Source organism: Mesoplodon bidens (assembly GCF_964165515.1).
Source record: "Mesoplodon bidens genome assembly, chromosome: 19".
NCBI lineage: Eukaryota > Metazoa > Chordata > Mammalia > Artiodactyla > Ziphiidae > Mesoplodon > Mesoplodon bidens.
Window position 1 is genome coordinate 44069999 of NC_138179.1, and position 26268 is coordinate 44096266.

At 63.1% G+C, this 26268-nt stretch overlaps 3 protein-coding genes across 8 annotated transcripts in view; 2 read left to right on the forward strand and 1 right to left on the reverse strand.

The window, feature by feature from the left end:
• The window catches only part of ASPSCR1 (ASPSCR1 tether for SLC2A4, UBX domain containing), a 30268-nt gene extending 17202 nt beyond the window's left edge, over positions 1 to 13066 (forward strand). For 2 of the 4 annotated variants that reach the window (XR_014014030.1, XR_014014032.1), the window contains exons 8-17: positions 6875 to 7014; positions 7252 to 7333; positions 7699 to 7765; positions 8210 to 8272; positions 8834 to 8886; positions 9942 to 10066; positions 12273 to 12324; positions 12561 to 12630; positions 12706 to 12881; positions 12966 to 13066. Coding sequence is in view for 1 of the 4 variants with exons in the window: in XM_081219896.1 (XP_081076022.1) it covers positions 6875 to 7014; positions 7252 to 7333; positions 7699 to 7765; positions 8210 to 8272; positions 8834 to 8886; positions 12273 to 12324; positions 12561 to 12630; positions 12706 to 12881; positions 12966 to 12979 (717 nt within the window). In the remaining 3 variants the exon portion in view is untranslated. The remainder of the gene's footprint in view (positions 1 to 6874; positions 7015 to 7251; positions 7334 to 7698; positions 7766 to 8209; positions 8273 to 8833; positions 8887 to 9941; positions 10067 to 12272; positions 12325 to 12560; positions 12631 to 12705; positions 12882 to 12965) is intronic. The other 2 variants (XR_014014031.1, XM_081219896.1) reach the window with 2 other exon arrangements.
• A 1149-nt stretch (positions 13067 to 14215) lies between these two features.
• On the reverse strand, positions 14216 to 18222 carry CENPX (centromere protein X). The gene is made up of 5 exons (XM_081219962.1): positions 18157 to 18222; positions 15488 to 15539; positions 15218 to 15271; positions 14830 to 14918; positions 14216 to 14731 (listed from the first exon to the last, which is right to left on the reverse strand). Exons 1-5 carry the CDS (start codon positions 18184 to 18186, stop codon positions 14717 to 14719), a joined length of 240 nt encoding a protein of 79 aa, XP_081076088.1. The 5' UTR covers positions 18187 to 18222; the 3' UTR covers positions 14216 to 14716.
• A 125-nt stretch (positions 18223 to 18347) lies between these two features.
• Positions 18348 to 26218, forward strand: LRRC45 (leucine rich repeat containing 45). Of its 3 annotated transcripts, none has more exons than XM_081219884.1 (17): positions 18349 to 19098; positions 19580 to 19641; positions 20016 to 20086; positions 20362 to 20540; positions 20815 to 20943; positions 21784 to 21896; positions 22267 to 22325; positions 22617 to 22694; positions 22966 to 23101; positions 23204 to 23281; positions 23379 to 23490; positions 23577 to 23647; positions 24071 to 24163; positions 24273 to 24365; positions 24924 to 25094; positions 25177 to 25324; positions 25593 to 26218. In XM_081219884.1, the coding sequence occupies exons 1-17, from the start codon at positions 18879 to 18881 to the stop codon at positions 25787 to 25789; spliced, it is 2010 nt and encodes a 669-aa protein (XP_081076010.1). In that variant the 5' UTR covers positions 18349 to 18878; the 3' UTR covers positions 25790 to 26218. The 3 variants fall into 3 exon arrangements, with proteins under 3 accessions (XP_081076011.1, XP_081076010.1, XP_081076009.1); XM_081219883.1 differs by having other exon boundaries at positions 18351 to 19098; positions 24921 to 25094; XM_081219885.1 differs by lacking the exon at positions 24924 to 25094 and having other exon boundaries at positions 18348 to 19098.
• Positions 26219 to 26268: the final 50 nt, after the last annotated feature.

Genomic DNA, 26268 nt, shown 5'->3' on the forward strand with positions numbered 1-26268 from the left:
TTGCATTCCAGGGGTCAGTCCAGTTACAGTGATGTGTTTAGCTATACTCTGAGTTGCTGTTAACTAATATTTTAGTGCTGGAGCCTGCATCCTGTCTCTTCTAGAGCATCCTCCTCACTCTTGCTTTCAGGTCACATACCTGAAGGGGAGGGTGGAGGGGCAGGGGCACCTGCGCCTGCGCGGGGTGGGCCATGCCGGAGGCTCAGTGGTGGGACAGAGCCCAAGTTCCTGCAGAGGGGCAGGCGGCGGGGGCTTCCTCCTGCTTCCTGAACCACGCTTTGTGTGTCCTTGCTGAATGGATGGGGGAGGGGAGGGGAGGGGAACTGAGCCAGTCCCAAGCCCTGTGAATGTCCATCCTGGGGAGGTGGTGGTGGTGCCCTGGCTCTTCAGGGACCCCACTGGCTTCTACGCTGATGTCTGGGCTGCATTAGACACTAGTACGAAGCCCCCAGTCTCACAGGCTCGTCACCTGGGCCCAGAATCAGCTTTCGAAAGCAGAGCCTTGTGGTTGGGGTGAGCCAGGGCTAGGGGCCTGACTCCCTTCGGGCCTGCTCTTTCTGGGGACCCCTAGGTTTGGGGGCCAGAAAACTAGTACCGGGGCTGGCTGTCTCCTTCTCCCACCCTAAAGGCTGTGGCTGGCTCTCTGCATCTCTTGGGAACCTGCTGACTCCCCAGGGCTGTGTGGGGAGTGGCCTGGTCTGGTGCCAGCCTGATAGGTGGTTGCTGTCAGGCGCAGGATCCCAGTGCGTCCCCGAGCGCTGACCCCAGGGGCCCCAGGAAGGAGGAGTCCTGGGGAGGGTCCGCCTGGCCGCCAGCAGTGTGTGTCTTTGATCTGGGAGCCCCAGCAGCTGGTTGATTGTGGAGCGTCCCCCGCCCGCCTGCCTCGCGCCTCCTGTCACACTGACAGCCGAGCACCCGGAGGCCCGGCTGGCCACATGCTGTCTGCTTTGTGTCCCCTCGAGTCCTGGGGGAGGGGAGAAGGGAACAAATCAGAACTTTTGGGGGAACTTCAAAGGTACACTTTAGTAATCAAAAAGAGTTTCCAAGTTTCCCATTAATGTTTTGCCTGTGTGTGGTTTTGGATTTGAATGAAGAGTCAGAAGAGACAGGATGAAATACAGGCAGGTCCTCGGCTGAGGCCCAGGATGGTTTACAGACCCGGGCGGCTCCTGCCTTTGATGTCAGAACATTAATTATTAGAAGGTAGTTTTACTGGCCGTCAGAACCGAGTGCGGAGAGAGGCTGGGGCTGCCCGGCGGCCCCTGGCCTGTCCTTTGAAGTCCTTCCGCTGGCCCAGGAGGCTGCCCCGCAGCTCTTTGTGCTGCTGGGCCATGCTCCCAGCCGGCGTCCCCCCACGCAGCTGGCACAGGGGTTCGTGATCAAAGGCCCCAACCCCCTGGGAAGGGCGGGCTGACTGCAGTCTCCCCTGCCTGCCCCTCACCCTCCAGGGGATGGTCTCACCTCCTGAAGACATGGCCTCGGGGGCTTACTCCGCACCTTGCACCCATGTCTCAGGGCAGGCGTCAGCTTCGCCTCTGGCTGTCCCCGGTTTACGGGAAGGTTTAGAACACGCAGGGCTGCGAGGAGCCTGGCCAGGACCTGGGGCCTGGGGTGGACCGAGAGCAGTGCCCCTTGCTGCCCTGCCACCCTCCTCCTCTTGGCCCGGGGTGCTTGTCCATGACATGCCCCCAAGAGCACAGCCCACTGTCCCCCCGTGTGTGGGCCCAGGGCGTGGTGTGAGCCTGTCCCTGCCCTGCCAGTGTTTGTGGACAGTCCTGGGGCTCTGGCCTTGGCCTTAACTTGGGATGCCCTTTGGGGTTTGCTGGCAGGTGGGTCAGCAACTTTGAAGGCCCCAACTGTGTCTTGAGGCGTTTTTTTTTTTTTGCGGTACGCGGGCCTCTCACTGTTGTGGCCTCTCCCGTTGAGGAGCACAGGCTCCGGACGCGCAGGCCCAGCAGCCACGGCTCACGGGCCCAAGGCGCTCCGCGGCATGCGGGATCCTCCCGGACCGGGGCACGAACCCGTGTCCCCTGCATCGGCAGGCGGACCCTCAACCACTGCGCCACCAGGGAAGCCCTTGAGGCGGTTTTTAAAGCCTGGTGACAGGCAGGTGCCCTCCAGCTGTCCTTGTCATGCTGTGTCTCAACCATTACTGGACTTGCGGGAGAGACAGATGCCCAGCCTGAGAAGCCATGGAGAACCAGTGGGCAGGGCGCCCCAGCTGCCAGAGTACCCCCTGGAACTCCAGAGCTGCCCGCAGGGCCAGGCAGCCTCGTTTGCAGGCCCCCATCCTGATCGGGCTCAAGGGGCTCCCTCTGCGGCGTTTCTCCTGGCCCTTTGGTCTGCTGTGTGCGTCCACCCCGGGTTTGCTGGCCTGGAGCAGGCGTCTTCCCCTGTGCATGAGGAGAGCCACCCCATGCCTTACATTTGCTTATTTCAGTCCTTTGGGGGTTCATGCACTGCGTGCACAGACAGGTGGGGCCACGCCAGGGCACTGGAGCCACCGGGTTTCAAAGTGTGCCTGCGTCACTGTCGCAGCCCAGCGTTTCTCTTCTTCTTAAAGATGCTCTCATTTTTCCTGTTGGAAGGCGGGCAGGCCCAGGTGTGGACGTTGGCCCAGGGCTGGGGCAGGCGCGGCCTCCGCCTGTGCCGCTGGCAGGCCCAGCGAATGAGGGGCTGGAGTTCAGTGCAGCCTTGCCGGTCAGGCCCGGCCTCGTGCTGGCACGTTGCTCCCTCCAGAGGGCGGCCGGCTCGGAGAGTGACGGAGGCTTGGCCTGCGTTCCTCCCGCGTAGTGTTTCATTTCAGCTCCAAGCCTCAAGGGGAAACGCTTCACATTCCCTGTTACCAAAAACCATTGTCAGAGGACAGTCTGGGTAAGAGGGAGGCGGGAGGGTGGGAGGAAAACAAGAGCCCTCACAGGGAAGCTGGAAAATCTGGGGTTGAGGTCACCTCCAAATAGTTTTTACATTTTTTCTCCCTGTGTCATCACGTCCTGGAAAATTACTGTCAAGAAAATGAAACCTCAGCAGGCAGTGAGGCTGCTTTTGACATGAGGAGACCCCTGTGTGCCCAAGTGGGTTCTCAGCCACTCGTGTGGCGGCCACTGGAGCATATCCACTGGCTGTTGGGGGAAGCCGTGGGCCTACATCTCAGCCCAGAGCCCCGTCCCCTGGTCCCCTCCAGGCCTGGCCTCTGACTGCCTGTGGCATGGGGCTGAGGTTAGGCAGTGCCCTCACACCTTCCTCCCCTCGGGTCTCCCTCGAAGGGTCCATCCTGGTGCGACAGAGGCTCTTTCCGAAGGCACTGGTGGCCGTCCACAGCTGGTGGCTGGTCCCCAGGTCCCCGTGGCTGAGTGGCCCAGGTGTCAGTCCAGTGTCTTTGCAGCCTCAGGCCGTCACCCAGGGCCTCCTCTGAACATCACCCGCAGAGGGTGCTCCTGTTCCCCCACCTCTGGAGGGTCCTTTCCCTCCCAGGTGCCCTCTGGGCCCCTCGCCCATATCCTGCAGTTCGCAGACAGCCTGACTCGTCTGCTCTCTCCATCCACCTCCCTCCTTTCTGGTCTTCTGGGTGTTCTCTTGTCTTAATACCCTCGGTGGAGGCTGGGACCGGGGAGTCTTTGCTAGGGTCGTGTGCTTGCAGGAAATGAGAGACCCCTGCTGGGCGTTCCACCAGAAGGACCGGGTCTCTTGTGGCCCCGCCCTTGGAGCCTGCAGACCCCTGCCGTTCCTCCCCTCGGGATCATGCCCGCGCCTTTTTCTCATCTGTCATGCGCTGTCATGTAGGCCCCCCCACCCAGTGGGCTCAGACCCCAGGCTCTGGCTGCCTCCTCATCATTCTGCCCTTCTAGCCGACAGTGAGATGCCCGCAGCGTCGGGGCCACCGGGGGAGGGACCGGCTCCTCTGGCTTTCCTGGGGTTAAGGGGTGGGGGCGGTGGGAGACGGGGCCGGTGCTGTGCTCTGGACACTGACAGCGTTCATGAGCTGGACCTTGAGCTGATGATGGAAAACCTGCGACTTTGGCAGGATGACCCAAGCCTGGTGACATTGGGTTCTTAGTGGAGGCGCGTCCTCTGAGTGGCTCCCTGGTAGGATCTGGAGGAGCAGACCTGGAGATTCGGGCCGTCAGGTGGGCCAGCTGTCAGGCGCGCTGGGAAGGTTCTAGGCCTGCCACCCCACCAGCATCCTCGGGCACCAACTGGGAGGTTCATCTTGGAGGCCCATCCTGGACCCTGGGGCTGTGTCCCTCCCTCGGCCAGCACACAGGAACCCAGTCCCCGTGGTGAGGGCGCTGAGGCCCTCTGACAGTGGCCACTGTGTGCGTTTTTTTTTTTTTTTCCTTAATGGTGTCTCATCCTAAATCTCTATTCTCCATCCAAAAACATCTCCATAAATCCACCTAGGATCGGAGCTGTGCATGATAACTGCCCATGAGCAAGGAGTGGCGGGTAAAGGAACAGCAAATGGGGGCTAGATTGCCGGCAGAGCATTGGAAGTGAGCAGGGCCAGGCCTTGGCCTCCGCTGGCGCCGTGTCTGCCCTGCCTCCTCCCACGTGGAGTGGTCAGACCCACCCCTCCTTTCCTGGTCTCTCTCCTCTTTGCAGTGGAAAATCTGCTGGGCAGGCTACGTGGAGGTGTTTGAAGCCCCGTGGCTTCTCCCTCGGTCATTTGGTAGGACAGGGTGGTCCGTCCTACCAGCCCAGCCATGGACATCCACTGTTCTCATGGGACAGGGACCGCCTGGGATCCAGTCTGGCGGCAGCTCTGGGACTTGGGTGGTCTGGCCCCTGGGCTCTGATGGGCAGCAGAGGCTGCTTGGAACCCTGGCTCCTCTGCCCAGGAGCAGGGAGGTCCCCAAGACGCAGCAGAGAGTGGGATCTCGAGGTGGCTCTCTCCCAGTGCTCTGGTTCCCGTGTGGGACCCCGGCTCCTGGCTGCTCTTGGACAGAGAAACGGGCTCTGGAGCAGAGCTGAGGCATGGGAGGAGGGGTGTGAACCGAGGGTAGATCCAACGCGGAGAGAGATCTTTGTCTGCTCACTTTCTGACCGAAAGTCAGTGGTCCCTGAGCAGCACGAAGCCAGCAGCTGGTGTCACCTGCGTCCCTGTTCTGGAAGTTGTGGGAGGGTTGCAGTCTGCAGTCCTCCAGGTTACCCCTGGGCTGTGCACTGGAAGTACCCAGGAGGACAAGGAGGCTGGAGTGGCCCCGTGCACTCAGGGTCGGGCTTCCCCAGCTGTGCCTCCCGGGGATCAGGGGGCCTGTCTGATGGTCAGGCTCAGCTCCAGGCCATGGATCACAAGTCACCCAATTGCTGGATTCTCGGGGTGACTCGTGTGACCTGAACTGGGTCCTCGGAGGGCGGGACTGGGACAGGGAGGTCCCAGAGCTTGCTCGTTGGCTTGTGGGCTTTGTGCTCGAGCGCCGGCGGGGGGGGGGCCTGGCACTCATGGACACGGCGGTGCCCAGCTCAGCCACGTCCACATCTGCCCTCCCCCTCCCCCTCCCTTAGGAGCCCAGGCGAGTGCTCGGCCCTTCTGGAATGCAGGCGCTGTGGCTATGGGGGGCAGCCTGGCATCTTGTTATAAAAAGCTCTGGCGTGGACTGCCTGTGGGCTGCAGGAGGGTTGTGGCTTTGAGGGGGCGGCCCCCAGGGGCCTCGATCAGCCACCTACAGACCCCACTGCCCGGGCCTCAGCCAGCCCTTCCTGGCCACCCTGCCACAGTGCCTTGAGATCAGTGGGGCTTCCTGGCGAGAACCCACCTCCCTTCATTACGAGGAGTGATGCAGCTGTGCACTCAGGAATGGCAGAGACCTGCTGGCCTGGGCAGTCAAGGCCTCGGGTGTGGCTGGGGGAGCAGCCCTGGGACACCTGGCAGGTGCACTGGGCAGCTTCAGCCCTCGACCAGCCCCAGGTTGGTGAGTCTGACCTCTAGAATGGGTGGGGCTGTAGTCAGGCCGGAGCGCAGGAAGGGATGATGGGAGAAGCCTGCTGAGCCCGGCTCCGGGTGTGGAAGGCAGGAGGTGGGATTTCGGTGCCAGGCTGGGGCAGGGAGGCGGGGGCAGGCGGGAGCAGAAGGCAGAGAAGTGACCTCACCCCAGATGGCTTGTGGATGTTCTGTGCGAGGGAGGGCAGGACCTGGCATGGACCCTGCCGGCCCAGCTGGACACCTCTGTCAGGCTCGGCTCCATGGGCGGCCTCAGCGCCGCGAAGGTGTCTCCCCACATAGTCACTTGGGCTACACGCGCTACAGTTACCCGCCCGGAGGCACTGCGAGCAGAGCAGGCCCTGCCTTATGATCTCCCTCTCCGTTGCTGCCAATTAGGAGAGACGCTGTCCCTTCCTGTGTCCCCGCAGTGGGCAGAGGGTGGGGCTGGCAGCTGTGGCAGGTCTTTGCCGAATCTCTAAGTCGGGGGCTGTCGCTTCTCCTGCGCTTCCCGTGGAACCCCTGACATGACCGTGACCAGGGCACTGCTCCCCAAGTTTGTTCCCCACTTGGGAGACCCTGATAACAGGTAGCTCCCTGGGGCTCGTGGGGAGCCCCCACAGAGACAGGAAGTGAGCAGAGATGCTCCTGTTCACCCACTGCCCAAGTACCCCCCTCAGCAGTCAGGGCGCCAGCTGACCCGGCTAAGCCAAGACCCCAGGGCCACGTGCCCTGTTGGTGAGTGAGGGTCTCAGTGTTGGTGTTGCTAAGCAGGCAGGCATGGTGGGAGGGGCTCCAGTCCTGGACAGGCTCGGCTGTCCCATGCACCATCCTGGAGACCTGGCCCTGGCCGTGGGCTGACAGGCGGGGCCGGCACGGCCACCCCAGCCCCCTGGGGTCGGGAGCCTGGGCCCTTCCTGGGACCTGTATCAGCCAAGCCCTCTGCCTGCGCAGCCAGTGGACCGAGACCCTGTGGTGTGCCACCCTGACCTGGAGGTGCTGCTCCAGGCCTGGCCTGCGGAGCTGCCTGACGAGTTCTTCGAAGTGACCGTGGATGATGTCAGAAGACGTTTGGCCCAGCTCAAGAGTGAACGGTGGGTGTGCACCTGGCCCCTTCAGAGACACCCGTGCCCTCGGCAGCACCTTGGAGGGTGAGGGGTCCCAGGCAGGGGGCTCCTAGTCCTGTCTGGCCCTATGTTGGAGAGCAGCTCACGAAGTCCAGGGGGACGAGGGAGAAACCCAGAGTCCAGCTGGTGTGGGGCCTCTGCTCTGGTTGGGGAGACCTGGGACCTTCACCACTGCCACCCCCAACCCCACCCCCCCTGCCCCAGGAAGCGCCTGGAAGAAGCCCCCTTGGTGACCAAGGCCTTCAGAGAGGCTCAGATGAAGGAGAAGCTGCAGCGCTACCCTAAGGTACCCTGGGGCGGGAGGTGGTCTGCACATGGCTCTGCACTGGGGCCTCCCGTGGCTCCTGCAGCCCACAAGCCACTGGCCATGGTCTCCTGTACTTCAGCCCAGGCCTACACGGCCGCGGTTCATTAATGAGCCAGGCAGCCGCATTCTAAGATGAAAAACATCAGTGTGTTTTCACAAGTGCACGTGGGTACTTGACTGGTCCTTGTGTGCAGCCCATGGGACCAGGAGCATCAGGGGGCAGCCAAGGTGAGGGGGTGCTGGCCTGGTGTGGCCGGGGGACCTAGCCATCGTGGGCCCAGGGGTGTGGACGCCTGGATTGGACTCCAGCTGTCCTGTTGACAAGCTGGCTTGTCCTGGCCTAGGTGGTCTTGAGGGTCCTGTTTCCTGACCGCTACATCCTGCAGGGCTTCTTCCGCCCCAGCGAGACCGGTGAGCAGCCCCATCTGGGCGTCCAGGGGGGCGGGGCGCCCTATGAGCTCCTCCAGGCTCCTTCCCTCCGGGCCATGGGGCAGGCAGCGGGTGCAGGGCTGGGGGCCGGCTCACATTGGAGGCTTGGCAGACCAGCCGGGCAGTACCCGTGGGACTGGGTGGCCCCATGCACCTATCTGTTCTGAGCGTGGGTGGGACAGAGGGGCACCCAGAGAAGGGCGGACCCAGGGCTCCCCCACACCCGGTAGCGGGGTCTTTGGCCTGGGGCTGCAGCTCACCTGGAAGGAAGGCAGCAATGCCACCAGTTCTGAGTGGGGTTCTTGGTGACCTTGGGGAGCGGGTCTGCACACAGGTTGGACCTGGCTCGTCCCATTGCAGAGGGGCCCCGGCCCTGGAGTGGGTCTGAGTGTGGGATCCCTGCTCACCCCACCCTTCCTCCTGCAGTGGGGGATTTGCGGGACTTCGTGAGGAGCCACCTGGGCAACCCCAAGCTGCCGTTCTACCTGTGTAAGTGCTTTTCTGGGACCTCCTGCTCAGCAGCCCTGGCACCTCCCAGTTGGGGCTTGAAGCAGCTTTTCCCACAGAAACAGCATCATAGGGCAGGCGGGTCCTGTGCTGGTGTCTGAGCATGAGTCCGGGACTGGGGAAGTTGGGGAGGGAGGTTGACCCTGCTCAGCGTCCCTGTGCCCTTTGCTTCCCACCTGGCCAGGAGCTGTAGGGGCTGGGGGTACAGGGGCGAGCTGCTGGCCTCCTTTGGAGGGCGTCTGGGTAGTGAAGGGTCAGGCCGCAGGGCTGCACAGGAACTGTGCAGGGCAGGTGTCCCCTCGCAGGTGAGTCTGCCCGAGGCCCTCTTCCCTACTTCTTGCTGGGTTTTTGCAGCAGTAGAGTGATGGACAGGGGGACGTGAGCTGAGGGGTACTTCAGAAATCCCTCAGCTGAGGCCTATGGCCCAGGCCTCCTGCTCACTCTCAGGCCTGTCCTGGGGCGGGGGGTGCATGGGCAAGGGATGGGGGGGTGGTGATGGGGGTGGCGAGGCGTTTCTTGGTGCAGACAACCATCTTTCCGCAGTCATCACTCCTCCAAAAACCATCCTGGACGACCACACGCTGACCCTCTTTCAGGTACTGCCTGGCTGGCTGGCTGGCTGGCTGGTGGGTGCTGCCAGGGCTGGCCCGGGAGGGGCACCTGCCCAGAAGGGAGCGTGAGGCCACAGTCGGGAGTATGACAAGGCCTTTTAGAGGGGTGGACTAGGATGGAGCAGAGTTCCTCTGGAGTCAGTTTTGGGGCTTTCCAGCCTCCTCTGCCTCCTGCCCCAGTGGGGATGGGCCTGCCCGGCTGGCTGCCACCGTCCTGAGCCAGGACTGCCCGTGGGTCTGGATGAGAAGGGGCTGGCAGGTGGGGCTGCTTAGGGGAACCCCTTAAGGGCCAAGGGTCAGAGGCCTCGGCTGCAGGTGGCCAGCTGCCCAGACTGGAGGGGCTGCTGCCCTGCCCCTGCCTTTCCCCTGGGCCCTGTGGCCTCCTCTGGGAATGCTGTGGTGGGCCCTCCCTGCTAGCTGGAGGCCCCTAGAGCTCCCAGGGTGAGGAGCGTTGATCCGGTGCCCTGCTGGGACACAGTCCAGAGCAAGAAGGAATGTCCTGTCCCTTCACCCCAGGAGAGCAGCCTGAGGCCTCCCCAGCCCTCTAGCCTAATGGTTTCCTCTTAAAGTGTCTTCAGATATTTTAATTAGTAACAGAGGCTGGCCTTTGTTAAGTGGCCAGCAGGCCCTGCAGAGGTCTGAGTTGGGGCAAGGGGGTCTGCTTGCTGCTCAGGGTTGCCACCGTCATGGGGGGATGGGGCCAGACCAGCAGAGAGGCTGGAAGCCCACCAAGGAAAGGAGTCAAGGTTGGTGGGAGCAGGGTGCTTCCCCCGCCCCCACTCCCCCTTCTCAGCCCCCTTCTGCTGCCCCCCGGGAGCCCCAGAGGCACTGGGCCTCCTTCCTCTATCCCCACCCACCCTCCCTCCCTCCCCACTCTCCCTCGCTGGCCAGCCTGTTGATAAACATTGAATTTGGAAGATGCTTTGGGATGGAGAGGGGCCAGCGTCCAGGCACCCTCCTCCAATTAGGAACCCTGGGGTGCTGCCTGTCCCGCCCACGTGGCCTGATTCCTGGTGACACTCTGCCCCCGCTACCAGCAGCCGTCTCCTTTCATCCGTCAGCTCGCCCTGGAGCCGTGGGGCCTCTGCTCGGAGTGGCGTCCCTGCCCGCCCGCGATCAGAGAGCTGGCAGGGCTCAGGGAAGGAAGGCTTCCTCCCTCCTGCGGGTGAGCAGGCGCGGGCGCGGAAGCTGCTGGCTTTCATGTCCCTGGCAGGGCCGCGTTTTGGCTGCCGGCTGCCCTGGAGGCTGCCCGGGGGCTGGTCCTGCGCCCCAGAAAGTGACAGCTCAGGGTGGGTGTGGGGGATGGCAGCCCAGTGCCCTTTTTGGCCACTGGATCAGGAGAGTGACTGTTCGTTGGGAGAGGCCAAGGGTGAGGCCAAGGATGGGAGGATGCAGAGGACCCAGTCCGGGGACACAAAGGTCCCCAACACCCCACGTCATACCTGCTTCCTGGGACTGAGCCCCCTTAGTGCTGGTGCTGCCCCAAGCCTCGGGGACCTCACTCGGCTCCCGTCTCAGCCACCCCCACCACTGCCTCGCCCAGAGCCCCTCCGTCACCCTTAGTGATGCCCTTAGTGGGCCCTGAAGACCACCACGATCCATGTAGACCTCGTCAGCCTGAGCAGGGGGGTACACCCTCCCTCCTGGCGGTCATGGTGGTCTTCTGTGCTCTCCACTCACTCCTTTTCCAGTGGGATTCCCTGAGACACAAGCTGGCAGGTAGGGGGCTTCCAGCAGGTGCTGAGGAAAGGCAGGGAGGCCAGGTTCAAGAGGAGCTGCCTCGAGGGGCCCAAATGGGTACTTCAAGACTTCAAGCTCTGCATCCCCCAGACGGCCCAGCTGGGTGGGTGGCCCCAGTGCCTGGCGGGTTGGCCGGGTCAGGGTCTGGCTTCACTGCGCTACCCTAGAAAGGTTGAGGCATTGTCCTACTTGTGTTTCTCCCCCCACCCGCCCAGCTTCCGGTGCCTCCAGGGCCCTGGGGCTGCCCTCCACCCTGCAGCCCATCTCTCCGCACCAGGCTGTGATCCCAGGCATCACAGTGGGATTTCAGAACGTTCACGGCCCTTCTCTGTCCCTTGGCTTCAACTGCAATCTCAGCGTTCCTAGGCCTGGCCTTTGAAGCTGCTTCTTATTAATACTCCCCACCCAGACACCAAGAGCTCAGAGCTGGACAGAGAGGATGTGTTCAGCTGGCAGCAGCGGCCCTTCCGCCAGGGCTAGGGACACAGCCTTGGGCGGGGGCTTCCCTGCTGCCTCAGGCCAGCCTTGGGGCTTACAGCCGTGGTCTTCCTCGGGTGCAGAGGCGGGAATAGAGGCAGGTTATGACACTGGAGGGCTTCGGGATCCTCTGCAACAGCCCTAACTCTGCACCATGGTCCAGCCCCCTACCTGTGAGGCCTACGGGGGTGTTTCGGGGGCCACGTGATGTGTCCTTGTCCCACACCTGTGCAGGTGGAGCCAGTCCTGAGCAGAAATCTTGCACCATCTCCCCCATGGACAGGCCTCCAGGAAGGGTGTGGGGACCCCAGTGCAATGCCCACCCTGCAGGACAGGCTTGATGCTGGCTGGCACTGGCCTTTGCTTATCAAGCAAGACTCAGTGCCGAGTCAGGGAACCCACCTGTGGGCTTTTGGGTCAAGGCAGTAGGCCTGGAGGCACCTCTCAGCCTGGGGCTCCCAAAGCAGCTTGGCTCCCAGAGCCCCCCCCCCACCTTCCCCTTGTGCCGGGGCCCACTGAGGGTCCCTCCCCTGGTGCTCCTGTCTCCCGTCCAGCTGCTCCCAGTGGATCTGGGCTCATACATCAGTCCCTACAAAGTGCCCCCGACTCCCGCACTCTGTTCTTTGGGCAGCACAGGTGAGGGAGGGGAGTGGGGGGCATGGCGGGCTGTGCCCCGTGCCCCTACCCATGCAGTTCTGTGTGGTGCGGTTCTGTGTGAGTCTGCATCTCCTCTGACCTCTTGACCTCCTGCAGTCTCTGCTGAGGGCGGGGGCTTCCAAGCTTAGTTCCCACCTTCAGAATGTCAGCTGTTAACCCCGGGAGCTGGGCAGGAAGGGGAGGTGGTTAAAAATGCCAGAGCGCACACGCCACGAGAACTTCCTGTTCAGCTGGTGCTTGGGGCTGGCCCTAGGATTCTATGGTCTGATGCCCTGGCCTGGCTTGCAGTGGGGTTGGTGCCAGAGGAGGAATAGGTGAAGCTAGGCAGCGGACTGTGCGGTGGGAGGGGCCTGGTAGGGCCGTAGCCCTCCTGAGCAGAGCCCTGGGCCTTATGGGTGCAGCACCCATGAGGCCAGGATGGAAGTGCAGTGCAGCCCTCTCTGCCACCCTCCACGGTGCCCACTTGGCCCCTGAGCTCTCCTCTGCTGTCCCTGCAGGCAAACCTCTTCCCTGCTGCCCTTGTGCACTTTGGACCTGAGGAGCCAACAGGTGGGTGGGGCCCCCCTCTGCCCACCGCTGCTGACCAGCCCTGGGCCGTGCATCCCAGCTCATCAGACGCCCCAGAGCAGGGGACTTCGGGTCTGGGAGGGAGACTGGTGGCCCCGATACCCCCATACCCTTCTCCTGGGGGCTTCAGGCCGGGCCACGCCCCCCCCAGAGCAGAGCAGCAGTAGGCAGGGGTACCCCCTTCTCTGTGGCCTGAGGGTAGGCTGGGCCTCCTGCAGGCATCTACCTGGAGCCCACGCTGCTGGAACACACCATTTCCCCGTCAGCAGCTGACGTGCTGGTGGCCAGGTGAGTGTCCACAGAGGGTGGGGAGAGCCCGCTGCCGCAGTGCCCACCATCTGGCACCTCGACCTTCGTTCTCAGGTCCATGTCCAGGGCCGCTGGAACCCCACCCCCGCCGCCAGCCCCTGACCCTGCGCCCGTTGAGTTAGAGCCAACTGCTGAAGAAGGGGCAGTGGGCCCCCCTGAGCCCAGCCCTGGGACGGCCCAGCCAGTGAGGAGGGGTCTGGGCAAGGTGCCCAAGTGGCTGAAGCTGCCAGGTACTATGGGGGTTGGTCGGGCAGGGAGGGGGTGCTGGGCGGGAGCCCCGGGCCCAGAGGTCATCCCATGTGTTTGTGCTGCAGCCAGCAAGAGGTGAGAGCCGCCAGCCCAGAGGTGCCACTCTGCCAGCCGCAGGACCCCTGCCCACCCTGAGTGGGAATAAACACGCAAGCCTCTCTTGAGACCCTCCTGTCGTCCTTTCCAGGGCAGGGGCCCTCGGTCTTCTGACCCACTGCCCTCCTCCTGCTGCTGCCCCTGCACGGAGTTCCCAGCAGTGGGCCTCCAGCCTGGCTGGACGGTGATGTGGGCCTGGGAGGCTGCTTGCTGGGGCTTCTTCTCGTTAACGAGGGCACAGGTGTCCTCCCTGAACCGCCTGCCCCTTGGTTTTTACTCCACTGACGCTCCTGACTCCTCCTCTAGGGAGGACACAAGTTCGGGGAGAAGGACCTCCAGGCATCGCCTGCCTGGCTGCATCTCAGGCTGGGCCCCCAGCCCTTGGCAGGAGAGGGGCGGACGCAGCCCCCACCCTGCGGTGGGACCGGGCAGGGCTGGCCTGGGGTTTCCCGGTGCCCCGCCCGCCCCACCATCTGAGCGCACTTCAAAGTGGCTGTGGGGCACGGGCTCTGGCACTTGTCGCCAGCCTCTCCCCTCAGGTCTAATGACTTCCACATGCGCCCAGAGCTTTGAAGCCCTGAGACTCCCTGCAGGAGGGGGGAGAGGGAAGTGAGGGGCAGAGGCGGGGAACGGGTGCAAGGGGCCAGCGGGGCTAAACTGGGGAGGGAGGGCTGGGCATGGGGGCGGGGTTCCGGGGTGCCCGTGGCAGCAGGGGCAGACGTCCCTCCCCAGTGGACTAGGTCCTCCAGCTCTGTGAGAGTCCTGACCCCATGATCACTGGGCCCAGGGCCCTCTGGGTGTTTCTGTCATGGGCTGATGAGTCCCAGCAACTTTCAGAACTGATGGGAGGTGGGTGCTGTGTTGGGGGGGAGGGTAGCTGGGCCCCAGAGGGCAGCCAGGCCTCCCGACTGGGCTTCTAGCAGTTCCCAAGCAGCTCTGAGCTGCCTGGCCCTGGCCCTGGGACCGGTGGTCCTTCCCGCTGGCATGACTCCCCCTCTCCCACCAGCACCCCTGCTGGGCCGGTGGCACACCACACTCCCAGCAGCCCTGTGGCAGAGGCACTGTCCCAGGCGAGCAGCCACACGTGCGAGGGCTCCGATTTCACAGCCTCTTGAGCCTGGCCCACAGCAGGGCACTCACACATGCTGTCTGTTATTTTGTCCTCTCCCAGCTTTGAAGCAACTTGACTTTGGGTGATGAATGGCAACAGGAGGCTGTGCCTGGGGAGGCGGCTCTGATTTACTGATACGGCTTTGTGAGGACAAATACGTAGCTCAGGCGGGCATCTTTTGAGGGGAATATCAGATGGCTAGAAGGTGACACACAAGCTTTGATGTCGGTGGCAGAACCACACCGTTCTGCTTGCTTGTGGAGGACACACAGGCTACCTGCTCAGGCGGGCGGGTCTCCCGCACCTGCTTCCCAGTGACCAAGTGCTTCTCCCACACCGGTGGGTGCTCGGTTGTCCTGAGGGCGGGGGGCATGAGGGGAGGGCACCAACCCGGGTGCCAGGACCCTCATCCTGTCAGCGACCCCTCTATCTGCTGCATCCCGGCCATCAGCAGCAGGCAGAGGGGACGATGGGGAAGAGAGTGGTGGTTTGCTGGCACCTGGCCATTCCTGGGAGCTGGAGGAGAATGTTGGGGGATCAGCAGCTCCTGTCCCGTCTGAAGCCAGAGGCCGTGACTTGGACCGGTGGCCACAGTGAGGGTGGAAACCCCTAGAAGTCCAGAAGCTGTCGGGGAGAGGAGCGCTCAGAGCCTTGTGGGTGTAGCCCCCACGCCCCCCACCCCCGTCTCCTGGGCCAGGCCCTGTTCCTGGAGGCCCACCTACCAGCTGAGGCAGCACTTTCTCCAGCTGCTCCACGTCCACTTGGGCCAGGTCCTCTGCCTGGGCCTGCCGGATGCTGCGGATGGCCGCTTCTGCCGTGATGCAGGAGGGAAGTGAGGCAGAGAAGGCTTGGGGGGCCTTGAACCCCAAACCCCGTGGGCCTCAGCCCTGGCTGCTGGCCCACCCCCGTGCCAGCCAACAGCTCAGAAGGCTGAGGTTGGGGCCTCTGAAACACGGAGCTTTTCAGGGACAGGGAGCTTAGGTGCTTGTGGAAAAACAGGAAAAATGTGTCTTGGTTACCCCGCTGAAAAATAAAATGCAAAGGGATCGTGAATGGTCTGGACGGGCCTGGGTGGGATACTAGAGAACACTGCTGGGTCCCTGTGCTCACCCACAACGAAGATCTTGAGCAGCTCGGCCGTGAGCTGCAGCGCGTCCCCGCTGACTGCAAGGTGAAGGGAGAAGGTTACAGACACACCCCCTCTCCCTGCCGCCCCACTCTGCCCTCACTGCTTCTGACCTCACTCACACTCGTGCCAGTGACCTCAGCCCTCCGTCTGGCCCAGTCCTCCCTGAGGCTCTGGCCCCTGCTGAGGTGCAGTACAGGGTCCCGGGTGCCCAGCAGGCCCCAGCCCTCGCTCCCTGCCCCCCATTCACACACCTTTGGTCTTGTCGTCTTTAAAATGCAAGTGCAGCAGCTTGCTCACCAGCTCCTGAGGGACAGAGGGGGCGTCAGTGAGCCACCGCCCCCGCCCCTCTGCTGCAGACCCCTTAGGCATCTAGTTCTGGATGGGATGGGGTTGTAATTTCTGGCTGGAAATGCTGTCTGTGGGGCTCTCCCAGGGTGGGGGATTAGGCAGTGGGGAGTAACCTCCCTGTGAGGGCCTCCAGGAGGGCCAGAAATTAGATGGAAGTGGCAGGCCTGGCAGACCGGTGGGAGTAGCCCAGGTGCCTGCCTGCCGCTCTCTGGGACTCCAGTCCTCATGGTATCCAGAGCAGTCCTGTGCTCCTGCCCCCAGGGACGAGGTGCTCTCCCCACACTGGGCCCCTTTACAGGCCTGTCCACACCAGCAATGCCGCCCGGCTTTGCCAGACCCTGCTCTGGGCACTGGGTCAGCTCCATCCCAGGTCCCTCCCTCCCTGGAGCCGACGACACGACACGTGGAAAGGGATCTTCCTGTAATGCGGAAGGGCACTGTGGGAACCGCAGAGCTGGGAAGGGGCCAGGCTCCTCGGTCAATGGGCAGTCAAGGTAGGGGACAGAGCCCAGACTATCTGCAGGACTTCCTGACCAATGAGGATGGGACAAGGGCGGGTCCAGGCCAAGACTCCTCAAGGGAGAGGCTTGAGCCCCAAAGTATGGCACCACTAAGCGGAGATAGATTCTGGGGATCAGCATCTCGGGAGCTCAGCTTGGAACATGTTGCATGAGGGACACGTGTGAGGTGCCCAAGCAGAGCAGCCAGTAGGCGGCTGGAACTGAGATGGTCGAAGCTGGCGATGAGGATCTGGGAGGTGGCAGCACGTGGGTGGGCTAAGGGAGGTTGCTGAGGGCAGGGACCAGCCAGAAGAGGCTGCGAATGAGGAGCCAGCAGAGCGCCAGGGGAGGCGGGAGGACAGCAGCAGTGGGTGCCCAGGAGCCCAGAAACTGGGTGTCGTGCAGGGAAGGTGAGCTGGGGACCCACCAGGCCTCTAGCCTTAGCCACGGAGATGGTACTGCCTCGCCCAGCGCAGCTCAGCAAAGCTGGAGAGCAGAGTGGAGGGAGCGGACCCTGACGGAGCCCCGGCTCAGGAGGGTAAGAGCTCGCCACCAGTCACTTGGGGCAGCACCAAAGAAGCAGCCTCATCCTCCCAGCAGTGACCACGTGAGCTTGGCGCCACCTGCTGGCCCTTCTTGCTGTGTACCTGAAAGGTACCAGAAAAGGCACAGAAGGCTGTACGGCTCCGCCAGCTCCCAGACCCTGGGGAAGAGCTAAATCAGCCAGGCTGCTGCTGGGGGGCAGCTGCATGGGGTTGCCGTGATAACTAAAGTAGCCAGCACCAGCTGGGAGCGGAGGTTCCCTAAACTTGCAGAGGGTAGGAAGGGACCTGGGATGTGGTCAGCCTTTGCCCCACTGTGGGAGGCACCACGACCCCTCCCCCTCCTCGGGGACAGCCCTGCTCATGGGTAACGACCATAACCCCAGCTCTGGCCAGAGCTCTCTGAGAGGGAGGACTCCAGAGCTGCCCAGGACCGCGTGAAGGAGGCCCAGCCCAGTGCTCCCCTCTGCAGCTATTACAGTGGAGGGTTCCTACAACCCCCTGCCTCGGTGGTTTTCCCTTTGACACAATTTACCCTTTGTAGGCCAGGGCAGAGTGACGATTCTGGGTGATAGAGCACCCACTGGGGACTGGCTGGACAAGTACTCATGAGGGGCTGAGACTCTCCCTCCTGCCCACAAAGGCCTGATACCAAGGGCTCAATGTCACCTAACCTTAAGGCAGAGCAACAATGCGAGACTCAGACCACTTACAGCCTGCGGGGTGTGGGAGGCAGCAGACCTCACTACCCACCCACCCACCCAGAGCCCCATTCGCCAGGTGCAGAGCAAAGGGGCTGACTCTGGAGGCGGATGGCCTGGGTTTGACCCTAGTTCTGCCTGTTTCCCACTGGCAAGTGGGGGTAGTACCAGTACCCATCTCCTATGGTGTTGAGCATTACACGGGCTAATCCATTTCAAGTGCATGTAACAGTGCCTGACTGTGCTGGGTGTACTGCTAAGAAAAGCACTGTAGAGCCACGTACACAACAGGCAACGGAGACAGCCTGGCTCAAGTGAGACGCAAAGCACAGGGCTGGCCGTGATAGGGAACAGGCCAAAAGGAAGCTTTAGAATACGCAGGCGCCGAGACTACCCGCGAGCTGGGCCGCACTGTGCTCTACGCTAAACTCTTTAGGGTGAGTCCTGCGGATCCTGGAGCCACGGGGCGGGAGCCCAGGCTCCTCTCTGAGCCTCCCTTCATTTGTGCTGGCACTTACCCCTGCCCGATTTCTGCAGACCCTCTCCCTCTTGCCGCAGATTAGGCTGCCTACCCAACCTTCCGCTACCCGGCCGCGGGATCCCATCCACGGAGGACGAAAGGTGTGCGGGACGAGGGTCTTTGCCAGATTCTGGGAATGGGCTCACCCTATAAGCCACCCGACGGCAGCGCGGGGGCTGGCTCAGGATCCGCACGTGGGTCACTCAGGGGACCGGGCCGCAGCGTCCCCACAGGATCCACGCGCGCCCCCCCGCCCCGGCGGCCTCGCCCCGCGCCCCTAGCCCGCCCCGCCATCAGGCCCTCTCTCACTTTCCGGAAGCCGGCGCCGATTTCCTCCATGACCGCCACCAAGGTGCGCGCCCTCCGGAGCCCCGCCCCCGCGTCCCCAGCCAATGAACTTTGAACGCGCCCTCCGGAGACCCTCCCTCGCGACTCCAGCCAATCGACAAAGAGCGCGCCTTCTGGAGCCCCGCCCCCCACCTCCAGCCAATGGACCCTCCGCGCGCTCCCGCTCCTTCGCCTTCACTGGCCCGCGGTGAGCGCCCCTCCTCCGCAAAGCCTCCTGGGAGTCGTAGTTTCCGCCAGGTCTTCCCGGCGCTCCCCGCTCTTCCTGGATACTGAGGCGCGCGGCGGCCGCGACGAGCGAGCGGGGCTCAGCGGCGCGAGGGCTGGGGTATCGGGCCCGGAGGCCAGGGGTACGGGCAACGTCCGGACGGACCGGCCCCGCCGCTGGAGGCCCCGCCCCCGAGGACGCCCCACCTCCTCGGTCCCAGGCTTCAGCGGTCCGCTGAGAATCACCCGCCCCTGCCCTCCTGGGGCCTCGCGCCTGTTGGACCAACTCAGTTTGCGCCTCGTTCCTTGGCTGCTGAAGACAGAGTCTTTGTGCCCCCACTGAGCTGCCGGGGGCTCTCTGAAGGCCCCCAGGGGAGAGGCCCTGCCGTACTGCCCTTCCCCGGCTTCCTGGTCCCAGCTGGCTCCTGGTGAGGCCTGTCTAGGCGCTTTCCGGGAAGCCCTTCCTGCACCCCAGGGACATGGAGGAGTTCCGGCGCACCTACAGCCGGCTGTGCAAGGAGAGTGGGGCCGAGCCCCAGGAGACTGTTCTGCAGCAAATGCACCAGCTGCCGCAGGGCCGGCTGGACCTGGCCACACAGAGCCTGACAGTGGACACCTGCAGGGCTCTGGGCAAGCTGCTACAGAAGGAGGCACTGCTGACGGAGCTCATCCTGAGTGACTGCATGCTGAGTGAGGAAGGTGGGCACCAAGGGCCGGCGGCCCAGGGCAGCCCTTCCAACTTCAGAGTTGGGGCCGGGCTCCCCTGGCTTCTTTTTGCTCTGCTGCTCATTAGCTGCACATGCCGCAGTCCTTGGTGCTTAGCATCTCTAGCAGAGAACTCTGTCCCACCTGATCTCTTCTTTGTGAGATTACTTCCTTTTACTGTCATAAAGCAACCAGCAGCATCCTCTCTGGAAACCCGGGAGCAGAAGGCAATTTCTCTTTGTAATGGGAAAGGCTTAGTGTCCCCTGGCTTAGGAGAGTCCCGCTGTGCTGGTGAGCCACCTGACTCCACACCTGGCGGATTTTTCAAACCTGACACAGGAGTGGAGTGACTCTCTTTTGGCATGAACCTTGGCTGGTGGGGGCCACTGGGACAGCCATCTCTCCCCTACGTGTGGGGAGGTGACCCAAGATGGAGCCACCAGGGGTGGAGAGTGACTGCCCTGCTCTCTTACAGGGGCCGTGCTGCTGCTGCAGGGGCTGTGTGTCAACACCATCGTGCGGTTTCTGGATCTCAAGGTGGGTGGATCTGCACTCAGGGGCGTGCCATCTGAGAGCAGGAGTAGAGAAGATGCAGGTGTCCTGGCAACTAGGGGTCTGCATGGTGGCCGGGGACTGTGTCTGTAAGCGCTCTTGGCACACAGGCTCCGCACCATTTGCTCATGGTCTCACACACGCGTGTCGGTGTTCTGAGGGCAGGAACATGAGTTCCAGAATGTTCTCTCAAGCAAACTGAAATAGCCTGCATTAGGAGGCCACTGCGGACAGGGAAAGCAGAATTTGAAAGCAGCCACACCTTCCGTTCGCCATGGCCTCGCCCACCGCCTGACCAGGGTATTCAGAGCCCAGCTCAGGATGCCGGGGAGTGACTGGCTGGCCTCTTCCTGTCCTAGGGCAATAACCTTCGCGCCTCAGGGGCCGAGGCACTGGCAAAACTCCTCCGACAGAACAAGTCCATTCAGAGGTAGGGTGGCGGTCCCAGCCCCCGCTCTCCCCCGAGCCCCCGCTCTCTCTCTGCGTGGCTCTGGGTTGGCTCCAGAGGACACAGTTCTGCAACATGAGAGTTCACACCTTCATGCCGGTCTTCCGTGGTGGGGAGTAGGCGGGTATGAGTTACTCACGCGCCTCCAGCCTTTCTGCCAGAGCCCCCCAAGCCTGTGCCCCTCCTCAAGCCCGCTGGACCCCATGGGAGCAGGACGCCCTTCGGGGCCACGCACCTCCTGTCCACCCTTCCTGCAGCCTCACCCTGGAGTGGAACAGCCTGGGCACGTGGGAAGAAGCCTTCGCAGCCTTCTGCGGGGCCCTGGCAGCCAATGGCGCCCTGCGGCAGCTGGACCTCCGCAACAACCAGATCACCCACAAGGGTGCCGAGGAGCTGGCTCTGGCCCTGAAGAGCAACACCAGCCTCCAGCAGCTTGGTGAGGCCACCAGCACTGGCCCTCTTCGTCCTCAGACCAGGCCAGGAGGTCTTGGTCTGGGGGGAAGGGGGAGGGGTTGCATCTCATCGCTTCCTCAGCCCTCCCACTGCTTCCTTTGTCCTCTCCCAGAGGGGTGGGGGTGGGAGAGGAGGGGCACGCTGAGCTGGGCTCCTGATCGGTGGCCGATCACAGGGAGTACCAGTGTTCCAGGCTGGGCCAGCCCTCCCACCCCCGCCCCATGCTTTCCATCTGGCAACATCAGATTTCCTTCCAGACCTGCGCTGGAATCACATCGGCCTCCTGGGGGGCCGCGCCCTGGTAAACTGTCTCCCCAGCAACAGAACCCTGTGGAAGCTGGAGCTGGCTGGGAACAGCATCCCCGGCGACATCCTCAGAGCCGTGGGTACGGGCACACGGGGCCGCTGGTGGCTTGCACTGTTTGGAGCAGGGCATAGAGCTGATTCCCTGTGACAGAGACTCAGCCACTGAGGGAGGGGTGGCTTGGGCCAGAACAAGTAAACATGGCATCACGATGGAAGCATGTTAAAAACAGGAAGTGAGAGCAGGCGCCAGGGAAGAAAAGGCAGCGGCCGGAGCCTGCAGAGCACTGACTGCCTGGTGCTGCGCCTCACCCTCCTCACACCATGGTCTCTGCCTGTCATGACCCTGACTCCTCAGCCCCAAACCCACTGAGCACTCTGCCGCTCCCCATGGCTTGTCGTCCCACCGGCAGCGCCAGCCACCCAAGGGCCCGAGCCTGGGTTGCAATCTAGTGTGGCGTCACCACCTGCTGGGTCTGCCCAACACATGTCCTCTCCCACTTCTTGGTTCTTGGACCTGCCTCTGAGTCACCCCAGTTGGCACCATGGCCGCTTCGGGCTGGCCTCTCTCCAAATGCTGCCTGGATCTTTCCAGAGCCTGGGAGCTGAGCACACCATTCACCTCTTAAAAGTCACACGCTGGCCTTTGGCCTTTGGGGCGGAGCCCAAATGCCCACCTTTTTTGGCAGTTGAGCAGCCTCCCCACCTCTCCCCGTGTGCCTGTTCCCCCTCCCAGGCTCCTGGCTTCACTGTTGTCCCTACCCCCACCCCCTCTGTGCCCCTCACCTGCTAGTGCATTGAGGGGTCTGATTTGTGGGGTGAGATACCACCTCGTGCAGTGTCTTCTGGGCACGGTGCTGGGCTGGCCGTTGGCCACTCCTGAGGCTTGGCCTCCCGGTAGACAACTTGGCTCTTTCCAACAGAGCAAGCCATGGATCACAACCAGGACCGGCAGACTGCCTTCCGGGAAAGCCAGGCCCGTGCCCACGTGCTCAGCAAGGAGGTGCGGCACCTCCGGGAAGAGAAGTCCAAACAGGTGAGGACAGTGCTGCCTCTGACTGCAGGGCCTCGCCCCAGCCCCAGCCCCGCCCTGGCTGTATGGACAAAGGGCCCCCCTCAGCCCCCGTGCCATGGCCTTGTTCCTTCCTTCTGGGCCCTGGAGCCTCTCCAAGCAGCTAATACCCAGGCCTGGGAGGCAGCCTCTTGTTCTGATGCCCTCTGGCTGGGTGGGCGGGTAGGTGGGCTTCCCCTCTGGGCCTCCCTGCGTGGGAGCCGCTCTCCCTTTGGATGAGGCCGAGCCCTTTCGTGTCCCGCCGCCTCAGTGGATGTCTGCCCTCCTGTCCGCTGACTCTGGGGAGTGGGCGGGCTCTGGGCCCTGACAGGGCTCTGGCTGGCTCTGCCCCCAGTTTCTGGACTTGATGGAGACGATCGACAGACAGAGAGAAGAGATGGTCAGGAGCAGCAAGTGAGTGTGGCCCCAGGGCCGGGGGGCAGGGAGGTGGTGCGCTGGGGTTACCCAGGGTTCGGGTCCTCACTCTGGCCTTGGAATGACCTAACGTGAGCCTCGTTGCCTGCCCGTGGACAAGGTTGTGGGGTGTGTTTACTGAGGGAGTTGGCTGGAGGGTTAGAGGCTGCACCGTGACTTCCTCAGCCCACACCTGGAGGTGGCGTGAGTGTGAGGAGCAGCAGCTGCTGCAGGGAGGGGCCCAGAGGGCGCCAGGGTTTGGGTTTCTTGAACCCTCCTCTCTGCCCACAGGGCATCGGCAGCACGCGTGGGGCAGCTTCAGGAAGCCCTGAACGAGAGGCATTCCATCATCAATGCTCTCAAGGCCAAGTAAGGAGGAGCAGAGGGTAGGACGGGATTGTGCGGAGGCTTCAAAACACTTGAGAGACCTGCCCACAGGGCAGAGGAGGACTGTCCAGACAAGGACTCGAGCCCCCAGTGTACAAAGGAGGTGGAGGGACTGCTGGGGTGGTAACCTGGGAACGCTTCTTGGAGGAGGTGGGCGCTAGCTGGGGTAATAGTCTGGCAAGAGTGAGAACAGCAAGGCCTTAGCAGAGGCTAGAGGTGGGATGGGGTGGGGCTGGCTCTTCCCTCCTTGCAGGCTGCAGATGGCTGAGGCCGCCCTGGCTCTGTCAGAGCAGAAGGCCCAGGACTTGGGGGAGCTCCTGGCCACCGCAGAGCAGGAACAGCGGAGCCTGGCGCAGAGGCAGGCAAAGGAGCACAGGCTGGAGCAGCAGGTGGGCAGGGAGGGCTGGATGGGCAGGTGGTTGGGCGAGGGGTAGGCAGGCGGTGCGTGGTGGCAGGTGTCCAGTGGTGCCCTCTCCCCATCTGACCCCCAGGAAGCTGCAGAGCGGGAGTCTAAGCTCCTCAGAGACTTGTCTGCTGCCAGTGAAAAGAACTTGCTTTTGCAAAACCAGGTATGGGGGCAGGGTGTGGGGGCAGGTCCCTGGAAGGCCTGGGGCAGGGCTTCAGGGAAGGGGCCAAAGCTTCCCTCCCTCAGTGCCGGTTTTCCAGGTGGACGAGTTGGAACGGAAGGTGAAATCTCAGCAGGATCAGCTATTCCTGACCAGGCAGGAGCTGACCAGCACGGCAGCTGAGCTGAAGATGCGGGCTGTCCAGGCTGAAGGTGGGCACACACAGGCCTGCCACTGGGTCCTGAGAACCAAGGGCCCCCAGAGGAGTCCTACCCACGCTCTTCCCCTGTGCTTCCAGAACGCCTGGAACTGGAGAAGAAGAGGTCCCGGCAGAGCTTGGAGGACGCGGAACACCTGCGCTTCAAGGAGGTGCCTCATTAGTTGTGTCGTCTGGCCTTTGCTCTCCCCGCTTCATCGGGGCCTGCAGACACCTCGGTGTGGCATGGTGTCCCCAAGGCGCACTCCTGGCCGGGCTTCCCTCGACAACCTTGGGGTGCTGGTGGCATTTCTCTGACAGCCCTGGCAGATGTCAGACCCAGAACCTCCCCACCAGTTTCTAGAAGGGACCTTGACTGCTGGGGCCACAGCACAGGCTGCCACGTGCTCTGTGCCACCTGGGTGCAGCACTGGGACGTGCCCTCCGTCCTCACTTCCTGTGAGGCCACTTGGGGCAGCCCTCACTCGGAAGTAACAGAGTCCCCAAGATTCACCTGCCCCCCAGGGTGGGGATCCCATGAGGGGAAGGCTGGAGAGTCAGTGTGCCAGCCCTGTCCCCACCCCACACCTGGGCAGGTGGAGCACATGACTCGCCACCTGGAGGAGAGCGAGAGGGCCATGCAGGAGAGGGTGCAGAGGCTGGAGGCTGCGCGGCTGTCCCTGGAGGAGGTGAGCTGGGCGCCAGGCTCTGCCCTCACCTAGGGAGGCTGGGTGTGGCCAGAAGGGGTCCCTGGGCAGGAGCAGAGGACAGGCCCAGCGGTCACTGTCTGCGGTGTAGGAGCTGAGCCGGACAAAGGCCGCGGCACTCAGTGAGCGCAGCCAAGCTGAGGAGGAGCTCATCAAGGCCAAGAACCAAGTCCGTCTGGAGGAGGTGAGCCCAGGGCCACGGTCCGCTGCTTGCAGCACCCACTGGGGAGAGAGGTCTGAGGGGTTGGCGTGAGCTGCCTGGGTTGCACAGCCCTTTGGGCTTAAGTGGGCCAGACCGAGGCTGTCTTCTGGCTCTGTAGGGAGGGACAAGGGAACAGGAGGTCCAGGGGTGCAGAAAACTTAGACAAGGACACTCATCCCATCAGCACCATATCCAGCCCCACCCCCCACCCACGCAAAGAGCCAATGTCCTCCAGCCCCAAGGTGGGGAAGGAGTTTGGCCCAAATGTGCAGCCTGTGACCCCATGGTGGAAGTAGGGGACCGGGGACCAGAGGCCAGAGGGCAGGATGGTGTCAGCCTGGGACATGGGGGAGGCTCCTCATTCAAGTTGAGCCCATTCAGAGCAACATATGCAATAACTTAAGTGACAAGGCAGTTTCCACATTGCAAATACACGCTCCTCTCTGTCTGAAGGTGGGGCTGGGGGGTTCACTCCTCCTGTGAACTCAGGGCCACAGGCCAGAAAGCAGCTCACCAGCCCCTCTCCCGGGCCCGCAGCAGCAGCACCTGGCTCACCTGGAGGAGAAGCTGCGGCTGCTGGCGCAGGCTCGGGACGAGGCTCAAAGCGCCTGCCTGCAGCAGAAGCAGGTGGTAGCCGATGCCCAGGCGCGGGCCAGCCAGCTTGGCCGGCAGGTGGAGAGCCTGAGGCGGCGCCTGGAGGAGCTGCAGCAGGTAGCCGAGATGTCGAGGGCTCCCAGGCGTGCCCCTGGTGCACCCAGCTGCCACCTCACCCCCCCACCCCCTTGCCTGGCAGGAGCTGAGCAACAAGGACCAAGAAAAGGTGGCTGAGGTGACAAGGGTGCGGCTGGAGCTGCAGGAGCAGAACGGCCGCCTGCAAGCCGAGCTGACAGCCCAGGAGGCGCTGAAGGAGAAGGCAGCGGCCCTGGAACGCCAGCTGAAAGGCGAGCGGAGCCCCCCCCGCCCCCCTGTGGCTTCTCTGCAGGGCCTTTCTTACTGGGTCATCCCACAGGAGAAGGAGGAGGCTGGCCTGGAGAGCTGAGCTTGGCCTAGGTCTCAGCTCCAGGAGGTGCTGGTAGGGGAGGCTGGGTATGTGTGCACCCAGGGGGCCCCGAGCAAACCCCACCCTGCCGGCCCCCTGCGGACCTCTGGATTGGCAGGAGCCCAGGCAGTCCCCAGAGCCCCTTCCTCACTGAGCTTCCTCCCTTGCAGTGATCGCAAGTGACCACCGGGAGGCACTGCTGGACAGGGAGAGCGAGAATGCCTCTCTCCGTGAAAAGCTTCGCCTTAAGCAGGCCGAGATTGCCCGGATCCGGGATGAGGAGGCCCAAAGGGCCAGCTTCCTGCAAAATGCTGTTCTGGCTTATGTGCAGGGGTCCCCCCTGAGGGCCTTGAGCCCCCAAAAGTGAGGGGAGGCAGGGAAAGTCTGAAAGTGGTCGGAAGGTGGCATCTGTTGGACATCTTTGTCTCATGCCTGCTCCTCCCTTCCTTACGAGGGACAGGCCGTCGGTAGGTCCGGGCTCTTTAGGCAGGGTCTACAGCCGGTGACTTGGAAAGTCAGTGCTGGACGACCAGAGTGCCTGCCTGCGGGGGGTCCAGAACCTGGCTGGCCAAGAGGGCTGGAGAGGGCCCCAGCCCCAGCCCCACTCCTTCATCCCAATCACAAGGAATGATGCGCCTGAGAACACAGACCCATGTTGGAAGGAGATCTGGGGGAGCAGGCCCAAGCTCTCCTGGCCCCACCCACCGCAGTTCAGTCACCTTTCACAACCATGAGCTCCGCAGGCCCCAGCGCTCACTCCAGGGTGTTCTGAAATACAGACTTGCAATTTGTGATACGTTTTGGCCCCAGTGCCTTTATCCAGTATCAGCCTTTTCTCCAAAGCTT